This window comes from Triticum urartu, chromosome 3A, assembly GCF_056163025.1.
Source record: "Triticum urartu cultivar PI428250 chromosome 3A, HENAU_Tu73, whole genome shotgun sequence".
Lineage (NCBI taxonomy): Eukaryota > Viridiplantae > Streptophyta > Magnoliopsida > Poales > Poaceae > Triticum > Triticum urartu.
Genome location: NC_141875.1, coordinates 682,451,039 through 682,462,628, shown reverse-complemented (window position 1 = coordinate 682,462,628; position 11,590 = coordinate 682,451,039). Strand labels below are relative to the sequence as shown.

General features: G+C 54.9%; 1 protein-coding gene across 1 annotated transcript; it reads right to left on the bottom strand.

Moving 5' to 3' along the window:
- Positions 1-9,391: 9,391 nt before the first annotated feature.
- On the bottom strand, positions 9,392-11,135 carry LOC125549220 (chitinase CLP). The gene is made up of 2 exons (XM_048712684.2): positions 10,123-11,135; positions 9,392-10,021 (listed from the first exon to the last, which is right to left on the bottom strand). The coding sequence occupies exons 1-2, from the start codon at positions 11,079-11,081 to the stop codon at positions 9,628-9,630; spliced, it is 1,353 nt and encodes a 450-aa protein (XP_048568641.2). The 5' UTR covers positions 11,082-11,135; the 3' UTR covers positions 9,392-9,627.
- Between the last annotated feature and the right edge of the window lie 455 nt (positions 11,136-11,590).

Genomic DNA, 11,590 nt, shown 5'->3' with positions numbered 1-11,590 from the left:
AGCTGAAAGAGCAAATGGTCTGATCCTCAAAGGGCTAAAACCTCGACTAATGCGTGATCTCAAGCACGCGGCAGGTGCCTGGGTCGACGAGCTTCCATCAGTTCTATGGGGATTGAGGACCACCCCCAACCGGTCGACTGGAAGAACCCCATTCTTTCTTGTTTATGGAGCCGAAGCCGTTCTGCCAAGTGATCTCCTTCACAACGCTCCCCGAGTCGAGCTTTACACCGAAGATGAAGCAGAACAGGCTCGGCAAGATGCGGTAGACCTCCTGGAAGAAGAAAGATAGATGGCCATGATCAGATCGACCATTTATCAGCAAGACTTGCGTCGATTCCATGCCCGGCATGTGAAGAGTCGAGCCTTCCAAGAAGGAGATTTGGTCCTCCGAGTGGATCAACAGAAACCACACAAGCTTGCTCCTACTTGGGAAGGCCCCTTCATCATCACCAGAGTCCTCCACAACGGAGCGTATCACCTCTACAATGTTGATCGCCAGATCGACGAGCCGCGAGCTTGGAACGCGGAGCTGCTCCGCCACTTTTACACTTAAGTTCCTTCCTATAAAGATGTAATAAGAGAAACTTCCACAGTTCGTTTTTATCAAGGTCAAGAGTGTTCCAATGATTGCTGTCACTTTTGTTTACATACGAAAACCCCCAGTGGGTGACTTAGCCGCGAATCCGTTTCGCCTAAGTTTGAAAAATCCTACCGAGTGGAGAGCAAACCTCCCACTCGGGGGCTTAGTGCAGTCCAGCACTCGCCTAAGTTCTCCTACGAAGAGACTTAGCTGCAGTCAGCACTCGCCTAAGTTTGAAAAATCCTACCGAGTGGAGAGCAAACCTCCCACTCGGGGGCTTAGCTGCAGTCCAGCACTCGCCTAAGTTCTCCTACGAAGAGACTTAGCTGCAGTCAGCACTCGCCTAAGTTTGAAATCCTACCGAGCGAGAGCAAACCTCCCGCTCGGAGGCTTAGCTGCAGCCCAGCGCTCGCCTAAGTATGAAACACATCTCATTTCCCAAGGACGACGAGAGGCAGGTCGACTGCCACCTTCTCCTGGAGAGCTTCGCCACAAATACAATGTGCGTACCGTCCCACCCCACAGCAACAGGGTGTAGGTCGACTGCCACCTTCTCCTGGAGAGCTTCGCCACAAATACAATGTGCGTTCCGTCCCACCCCACAGCAACAGGGTGTGGGTCGACCGCCACCTCCTCCTGGAGGGCTTCGCCACAAATACAATGTGCGCTCCTTCCCACCCCACAGCAACAGGGTGTGGGTCGACCGCCACCTCCTCCTGGAGAGCTTCGCCACAAATACAATGTGCGCTCCGTCCCACTCTGCAGTAACGGGGTGTAGATCGACTACTACCTTCTCCTTCGGAGCTGCACCACACACACAAAGTTATTTCGAGTGAAGACCAAATTCCACTCGACGGATCATCCACAAAGAGATTCAACGACAAATGAAGTTCAAATAAAGCCTAAAAGGTCCCAGAGATCTCAGTTCAAAGTACTCGAGCCCCTAGCTCGGCAGAGTTTAACTGTTACACTTCCACTCGGCATTCCGAGGCAAATTTAAGGCAGAGTTTAACGGATTACAAAATACACTCGGCATTCCGAGGCAAGTTTTTTCATTCCTCAGGAGGAGGAGGACTGGCAGGGGCGACAAACTCATCCAAGTCGATTCCATCTGCGATACGGGTAGCAGCAGCAATAAATGTCTCCATGAAGTCCTGGAAGTTGTGCTTCCTCGTGTTGGCGACTTGGATGGCGACCAGCTTCTCCTCCCGCACCTCCTTGCAATGGACGCGGACCAGAGACAGAGCCACGTCAGTGCCGCACCGAGATGAAGACTTCTTCCACTCCTGCACTCGGTCAGGGATTCCGTTGAGTCGAGTCATCAGAGACTCGAGATCATTCTGGAGCGTAGACTCTGGCCAAAGCGTCGGGTCGATCCGCGTCATGGTAACTTTCAGTCGAGCCAAGTAATCCACGACGCCGTCAACACGGGATTCCAGTCGGAGCAGGTTCATGGCCGCTTCATCTTTCACCGGCGAGTTGATTGGATCCAAACCTGTTTCGATCCGCCCAGTCTCCTCTTCGAAGTTCTGGCAAAGTTCTGCATACGCGACCCAAGGATAAGTCAAATTTCGTAAAACTGAATCGGACAAAAAAAAACCAGTCGGAACTGAGTGTGCACCTTCGAGCTTGATGTACAACTTCTTGGCAAGGCTCCTCAAGTAGCTCTCCAGGTCGTCCCTCCTGCGAGCGATGCCTTCCATCTTCTCGTTCAGGGTGAGGTTCTCCTTCTTCCAACGCGAACACTCCCTGTTGGCTTCATTCAGAGCGATCTTCAACTTGGTATTCTCTCCTTCTAATTGATCGACCGAAGCCAGCTTCTGTGCGGCCAGAGCGGTCTTGTCATCAGCCTCCTTACGGGCAGCAGCCAAGTCCTGATCCTTCTTCGCCAGAGCTTCTTTCAGTTTTTCTGCAAAAATGATGAGTGAGTCGGAGAAAGTGAAAAGATACTCAGGCCTAAAACCTAACCAGTCGACAAAGGCGTCTTACCTGCGGCGCCGTCTCTGACCTTCTGCAGCTCTGTCCTGGCCAGCTCCAGATCAAGGTTCATTTGAATTTGCTGCTTCTCCAAGTCAGCCAAGCGGGTTCCAAGATCACAAGATCTCTGAAGTCAAAGGGGAGGAGTTACAATTTCAGTAAAAAAAAAGAAAGCAACAAAGGCAATAAATACTAAGACTACGGTCGACTGCCAGCAGTCCACCATAGTCTCGGGGACTACACCCAGTGGGTGCACTTAGTGTGCCCCCACCGGTTCCTATCCTACCCGACCGACCCCTGAAGTCGAGTCCAAGACAAGTTGCTTCCGAGCAGCTAAGAGACAATAATGGAGTTTCTAAGACTACAGCCGAAGCGAAACATTCGACAGTAGCCTCGGGGACTACACCCAGTGGGTGCACTCAGCGTGCCCCCATAGTAAAAAAAAAGAGAGAAAGACGTCGACTGCCCACAATCGACAGGATACCATTCCACTCGACATAACCCGATCAGACAGAGCGAAGAAACTCAACTACAAAGACTCAATTTAAAGACTACAGTCGACTGCCAGCAGTCCACCGTAGTCTCGGGGACTACACCCAGTGGGTGCACTTAGCGTGCCCCCACTCGTCCAAGAATTGGCAAACACACCCAGTGCGTGTACAAACTTAAAGATCTTCGGAAAAGAGATTCTTCAAAGGACATATCGAAACAGACCAAGTGTTGAAGTCGACTGACCTGGACGTTGCTCTGAAGAGCCGAGCTTGCGTCATAAGCCGCCTGGCAAGCCTCCCGAGCCACTTTCACCTGTTCCATCATGATTCCAGCCTGGCGTACAGCCTCCTTCGCAGCAGCCGCTTGGCCCTCAGGGACAGGGTACGCAGCAAAAAGTGAAGACGGATCCGCAGTCGACGCTGAAGGCCGCACACTCTTCAGAGGAACAGCGAAAGTCACGGAAGCCCGAGTGGGTTCGCCATCGTCCCAAACTACGGCCTCAGGCGCCGGAGCAGATTGCGGAGTCTTGCCAGCCAACGCCTTCTTCTTCCTCTTCACCCTCAGTGGCTCGTTGTCGTCGTCGTCCGGGAGGTCAATAACATGAGGAGGAGCTGCAAGGAAAACATTCAATCGACCAGAGTCGCAATAAAGTTTCAGTCGACTCGAAAGCAGGACGTCAGTAATCATACCAGGGTTGGAGGTGACAGCGTCCTCCATCTCTTGGTCGTCGTTCCTGGCGGAGACCTCAGAAGTTGCACCTCTGCAAATCTTGAAACTTAGTCAGTTGGCCCAGTGAATCGACCAAGGATCCGTCCACAGTCGACAAAGGAAAGCAAGTGTTATTGTTACCCGGAAATGGTGGGAACAGCTATCTTCATCTTGGGCAAGGCCTTGGGCGGCTTGGATGGCGTCGCTCGTGGGGGCTTGGGAGTCTTCCCGGTCGGCGGAGGAGAAGAAGTCCGAGGGCGTTTCGACGACTGCCCAACAGGAGCGGTCGCCTTGCCACGTTCCCGCGCTGGATCGTGGGTGAGCTTGGATCGCCCCTCCGGGCGGGAGGGTTCAGCCTCCTCCTCCTCTTCGCTGGAGAAGATGTCGCCGCCTTCCTCTCCCTCACCATAGGACTCCCACTCGACCTGGTCGTCCCCGCTCTCGCCTCCGCTCCCCTCACCTTCCTCAGTCGACCCTTGTGCCCCGTTGGGCATCGAGTACATCTCAGTGGTCGCCTGGAAGACAACAGACAGGACGAAAGTCAATCGACTTACCCAAAGAAGACCAATACAGAAGGTCAGATATCCGACACAAAGACATACCTGATCCACTTCGTATGAGTTGTCCAGTGGAACTACCCTTCTGGCTCCTCGGGGGTTGTCTTTGTTCCCCGTGATGCTTGACAGCCACCCCTCCAGCATCTCGTCGGTGACCTCCTTCGGGTGGATCCGAGTGGTGTCGTCAAGGCCAGAATACAGCCACATCGGGTGGTCTCGCGCCTGGAGCGGTTGGATGCGCCTCTGGAGAAAGACCTCTAACAGGTCCATCCCAGTCACCCCCTCACGGACAAGCTCGACCACTTGACCCGCCAATACCTTGACTTGGGCACTTTCCTCCGGCGTGACTTTCAGAGAGATAGGCTTCTCGGCTCGGTCGAGGGAAAAAGGAGGAAGACCAGTCGACTGTCCGGGGGTCGCCTGGTCCTGGCAATAGAACCAGGTCGACTGCCAGCCGCGGACCGACTCCGGGAAGGTGATAGAGGAGAAACAGCTCTTCCCCCTCGTCTGGATTGCCAGGCCCCCGCACAGCTGGATCACTTGCGTCTTCTCATCACTCGACTTGGCCTTTTTAACCGACTGAGAGCGGCAAATAAAAATATGTTTGAAAAGCCCCCAATGCGGACGGCAACCCAGGAAGGCCTCGCACATGGAAATGAACGCGGCAAGATAGACTATGGAGTTGGGGGTAAAGTGATGGAGCTGCGCTCCGAAGAAATTCAAGAAGCTCCAGAAGAATGGATGGGGAGGTAGAGAAAACCCTCGGTCGATGTGGGTGGCGAGGAGCACGCACTCACCGTCGCGGGGTTGAGGTTCGATCTCCCTCCCCGGGAGACGCGCAGCCTCGTGGGGAATGGCTCCTCCCTCGACCATGTCGTCGAGATCCTCCTGCCGGAGCACCGATGGCATCCAGTCGCCCTGAATCCAACCCTTGGGCAGGGCGGTCCGGGAGGAGGATCCGCCTCGTGCAGACCTCTTTCCTTTCCCCGCCGCCGCCACCTTCTTCGCGCGCTCCAAAGAGGTGGTCTTGCCCTTCACCATCGTCGCCGGCGAGGTCTCACACGGGCTAACGGCGCTAAGGGTACGACCGAAGGTCACGGGAGGGCTGGCGAAGGGAGAGAGGAAGAAGGAAGAAGAAGAGAAGCGCACGGCTTGGAAACCCCGAGCCGGCAACTTATAAAGGACCGCTCCCGAGTGGTTGACTGGTAGGCCCAGGCAGTCCAGTCAAATCCCGCAGCAGATGCGCGCGCAGCGCGTGGCGAAAAAGGCGGCGCGAGGATCGAGAAGTTTCCGCTTTATCACTTCCGATTACTGCGGCTGCTCCCGTCCCGCGCGTTTCCCAAAATCCGAATCCCGTGAGATCCGCGGGCCGCAGAACCACTTGCCAAAAACAGAGCATCCCGCTCGCACCAACACTCGGCATGTCGCAAGCGAAGATATTCACTCGACGAAGGGCCTGGAATGGATCAAGGCGACTGAAAGAGGTTGATGACGTCATCCGTGACAACTGACCCTAAACGAGGCACCCATACAGCCCCAAAGAACCAGTCGGAAAGGATCCCCAACTCTTTCCTCACTCTAACCTCGATCCATTCGGGGGCTAATGATGAAGCTATGTACCTAGGGTAGGGGCTCGGACCCGTCCAAAGAGCCCTACCCAAGGACATCCCTAGAAGAAATCACCTATCAATCGACTTGAAGGTACCCCACTCGACAGGTTCAGGACACTCGACCAAGAAGCTACCACTCGACCATGAAGCTAATCACTCGACCGCCAGAAGACCTACAGTCACTCCGTAGGCAAACAGTCAGCAGTTAAGTAGTCTTCATAGTCATTATAGCACTTTATTAGAGGCGTTACCAGTAACGCCCAACCTTAAATGTACCTTAAACCCTGCATTACTGAGGGCAGGAGGGGGCCGGCGAACTCTATATAAGCCACCCCCCTCCTCAGTATGGGGGGTTGGCACCCCTGTAAACCCATACACGCATAATCCAGTCGACCGCCTCCGGGCTCCGAGACGTAGGGCTATTACTTCCTCCGAGAAGGGCCTGAACTCGTAAACCTCGCGTGTAATAACTTCCCAATAGCTAGGATCTAGCCTCTCCATACTCACCCCCCCACATCACTGTCAGAGTCAGAACCACGACATAGGGTGATCCATCTCTGGATATAATCCCTCAAAGTTTCATTCGGTTTCTGGACGCAACACTGTAATTCTGTCAAACCTGCTGGCCGTTTGCAAGTACCCTCAAACGTTCTGACAAACACTCGGGCGAGATCTTCCCAAGTATAGATGCTGCCAGACGCCAACTGATTCAGCCATGCTCTAGCTGAGCCCTCCAACATCAGAGGACGGTGCTTCATGGCCACTTCATCATTGCCGCCACCAATCTGGACAGCCACTCGGTAGTCTTCAAGCCAAGTGTCAGGCTTGGACTCTCCGGTGAACTTACTGACTCCAGTCGCCAACCTGAAGTTGGGGGGAATCACGCAGCTCTGATAGCTCTGCCGAAGCACTCTGGACCAGAGACATGCACCCTGTTGCTGGTTTGCGGATCTCTGTCATGACCATCTTGGTGAGCTCTGTTTCTGTCGACCAAGCCCTGCACGAGAATAGATCTCGCATCAAAGCCTGGTTCCCTGGGGTCTACTGGAATACCTCTTCCGACACTGTGAGGGCGTCTGTCTTCATGTGGCCGAGGCACGTATGACCCACTCCTTGGAGGAGGCGTGGGCACTCGACGGCGATCATCGCGATCGGCTCGACGATCATACTGCTCCTGGTTTCTGTACTGATCATGCCGATCTCCATGTCCCTCACGCCTCGGGGGCCATCTCGGGCTATGGACCGACTGAACTGTATCTGCGACCACGGATCTGCTATGGATCCTATTCCGCGACTGAGACACGACCGTATTCTGCTCTCCCGCTGCCCGGAGCAAGGCTCTGATCTGCTCCAGACCTCGGCCAGCTTCTGATTGGGAAGGTTGAATCGACTCTACTATCTGGGCAGCAGCTGCTAGATTTTGGATCGGTGTTCGGTATACCTGAGTCGGAGGTGGGAAAAGTTGGCATCGACTGGACTCAGGAGCACGTTGACGAGCGCGATGGTCGAGTGCGTGCTGGAGGTTCTCCAGCTGAGTGCGCTCAGCCAGATTGGCCAAGAGCGCCTGCTCCAAGGCCTGGGCCTCGGGTGTTTCTCCAATTATAGGAGTATGCAGGGTATCCATGTTCCGGCGACGAAGTTCTTCCCTCTACTGCGAGGAGAGAGGCTCGGGGCGGTACTCCTCGTGAACGCGCGATGGATCGCCGCTCCTGTCACCTCCATCTTCACGATTGAAGCCAGGAGGACTGCGTGGTCCATTGACCATCAGGACTTCCGCTGCCGAGTCACTGCTGCCGCACTCGGATGTGGGCTCTACGGAGCCAGTCGACAGATCGAACAGGCCGTAGAGAGACTCGTCGGGCTCGATCGCCGCGACTTGAGGGGTGGCCGACTGGCGGGCCACCGCATGCTTCACCCACCGCTGAAGCCTCGACCGACCGGTGCGCTTGCTCCGGCAGGTCGCAGGGAGGGGGGAAAGCTGCTGGAGTCGACTGGTACTGGGTCGACGGTTGCCATAGGAGGACGCCGCGGACACACGCGTGAAAGTGCGTCGCCCCGCGGGCGGGGAGCGCGTCGGTGTCGAGTGGTGCCTCCTGAAGCCAAGCGGAGTCGTCGGCGTCAAACACGAGCGCGCCGAGACGGATCTCGTGGTCCTCAGCCAAACCTCCGCCTAGAACCATGATGATGGGGATCGGAAAAATTGCAACTTCTCCAATAAGTCGCTAAGACACCTGCCCCACGGTGGGCGCCAACTGTCGTGGTTCTAAGACTGACAGTAGAATAGGGGGGTAGGAATGTAGAGGCAAGATCCTAACTATGGAGGAGTTGTACACACGAGTTTACGAGTTCAGGCCCTTCTCGGAGAAAGTAACAGCCCTACGTTTCGGAGCCCAGAGGCGGTCGACTGAATATATGTGTGTCAATTACAGAAAGTGCGAACCCCTGTCCAGAGGAGGGGGTGGCTTATATAGAGTGCGCCAGGACCCCAGCTCCCCTCCGTTACACAGGGTTCAATGCTCATAAAGGAAGGGTGTTACTGGTAACGTCTACAGTAAAGTGTTATAAATGTCCATAAAGCTATGGTTTAAGTCCTGACCGTTGCAGAGTGGAGAGTTTCTCATCTTCTGGTGGTCGAGTGTCTTCAAGGTGGTCGAGTGAGCACATCTTCACGGTCGAGTGGATGATGGTTTTTCTCCGACTGCTTCTGATTCTTTGTAGAGATGTCCTTGGGGAGGGTATGTTGGACAGATCCATGACCCTACCCTAGGTACATAGCTTCATCACCCGCCGCGCCGCCAAGTCAGATCGGCCACACCCCGCGTAGTATTCCCATGATTCCTGCCGTCGAGCGGAGGACGAAAGCCCCGCCGCCGCCGTCCTTGGAAGCCTCGAGGGCTTGCCCTGCGGCTCACTCTGGCGGCGGCGAGAAGGGGATGGGAGGAGGAGAAGGGTGTCGGCGGCGCTCGGCTGGTTGCCGCCCGAGCCGCTCGTCACGAGCGACGCGGGGGCGTCCTGATTTTCCGGGAACCAGTGCTTCCACCTGTCTGCGTTATCCCTGTAAATTTGAATATTGAGTAATAAAGTAAATCATGTGTAAGCCTAAAAAAACCTATCTGTGTTTGTACAAATTGACTTCCAAGTTCCAACACTCTGTAATGAATTTAAACTTCCTTTTTCCCTAGTAGTGCAGTTTTTCATTTGGAAAGAACCTAAAACAGAATATTTTAATTTCCTGCCACAAGGATGAATACTTTAATTTCCTACCACAAGGGTATATATATGGCGGACAGCCCCCACGATCTCTGAACTATTTGGATGACTACATCATCAGTAATACCGCATGACTCATGTGGTTCGCAAACTTCAAATTCGCATAAATGCCTACTTCAGGGATACTGTCCTAACAATTTCCAGACCAATCATCGTGGTTAGTTTGTTGAATTGTGGAATCCTTACTTTCTGGCATATAATCCTTAAACGTTGCATAAGGCAGTACATTCTCTGCGAAAAATTCACACTAAACATCTTAAAAGATCGTGTCTTCCGAGTGCCGGAACTGCGACTGGGCACCAAGCAAAATCGATACCAGTCGGTTTTTAACTTTTTATTGAGACGCCCACAGGGACTGATTCTACCGCGCACTGCGTCGCAGTACAACGCCTTGGATACGTGGAGCCGGCTGCTCAAGTCAAAGCTGTGAAGTCTAGTTCCTCAAGAAGTTGGAGCTTGTACAACTGGACAAGGTGAAGTCCAGCAGCATGCTGAACCCGAGCACCTGCTTCTCCAGGTCGAACACCAGCAGGTTGTTCTCCAGCTGCTTCGCCCCGATCACCACCGCCGGCTCGCCGTCCACCGGCATGCCGCCGGGCCCCATCCGCAGGATCCCCAGGCACAAAGCCCCGTCCACCTTCACCAGGTAGTTGTCGCCGTACAGCGTCCAGTTCTTCCACGTGGCGCCGGCGCCCAGCTCTAGCTGGATGCGAGGCACGTCGTAGGCCGACGGCCGCTTCAGCCTCATAAACCCGGCGTTGTAGCAGATCTCGAACGGCTTCGGCGCCGGCACCCGCTCCACGGAGGTCGCCGGAACATTCCTCCCCCTGCACGCCATTTCCGGCATCCATACGTGAAATAGCTCAGTTGTTCAGTAGGTACAATGGTGATTTACCTTGCCCTTGCGGCGAATGCGTCGCGTATATACCTTGTGAAGGCGTCGTCGAAGGCCTTGGCGAACGGCTCGTACACGTCGGGGCGCATCATCATGTAGGGCCTGGTGGTGCTCAGCACGACGCCGCCGGTGCCGGCGCCGGGGTCGAGCTCGAGCGCGCCGCTGGGGAGGATCGCCTGGGCGTCGGCCTCGTGCCACGACACGGAGATGCTCTTGACGGGGATGTAGTATCCGGCGGCGTTCGCCGGGTTGGTGAGGAGTGGGGTGTATGGTATGATGGTCGTGTAGTCGACGTAGCCTGGCGCTTGCCCGGGCGCCGTCAGGTTCACAGGCGAGTCCCCGAAGATGGCGAACACGGGGAGGCACAGGGCGAACTTACCTCCGAAGCCGCGCTGAGCGGCGAGCTGCGACGGCAGCGAGAGCGGCCGCCGGGAGAACCCCGCCACGCCGGTGACGCCCGCGGGGAGCGATCTCTGCAGGCTGTCCGGCGCGCACGCGCCGAGGATGGCGAACGACTCTTCAGGAGGAAGCTCCATCGCGCCGTCCGTGGCGTTGGCCGACATCGCGAAGCTCGTGAGGTCGGCGGTGGAGCACTGGCGGGTGACCGGGTTGCCGGCGCAGGCGCATTGCGACCCTGACTCTCCTATCTGGCCGCCGTCCACGTGCAGGCAGCGGTGTGGGCACTCCTGGCTGGCCGCGCTGCCGCACTTACCGGACCCGCATGCCACAGTGCTCTGCGCCGACGGCGGGCAAGTTGACCAGACGAGCGAGCCGGCGAGGTCGAGGAGGAGCGGCGACTTGTCGGCCTTGATGATGATGGTGTAGAGGGAGGTGTTGAGGTCCTTGGCGAGCCGGGAGATGAGTGGCTTGTACGGGGCTTGCTGGCCGCTCGCCGCGGTACATGACAGCAGCAAGAAGAGCGATGAGACGATGATACGATGGAGCACAACGTAGTTCTTGGGATTGGGAGTAATTTTCTGCATTCGATCCATATTGGCTTGGGATCTGAGAAGAGGATGACTAGTCTGAATGGCTAGCTACTCGATCTGAATGTATTTATACTGCTCAGTTACTCTCAGAGTTGTTAAATGTTGATAATTGACAATCTTGATCGTGAATTTTGCAGGGCTTAGTTGTTCTTGTTTTATGCTACCGAGGAGTTGACAATACGTAAAGACGTACAAGTCAAGATCTCTCAAAAACTTGTGCTGATCTGGTTTGTCTCATCGCTGGTATCGGACTCGCTACAGGCCAGTCGACTGAATTCTAAATTTGGGTCAGTCAGCTTTGCATTTATTGCTTTATGCCTTTATAGTTTTCTTTGTCTTTTTTGGGGAAAGTGTGTTTTATTCTTCGGTAATAGAATTACGGTCTGCTAATGCATCTTCAGCTACACTCTCTGTTACACGGCGCAATCAACAAGCGGTGCTATCACCAGACGATCAATATTAGCAAGACTATGAGCAACTCTATTTTGATGACGATCGATTTTCTGTGAAAT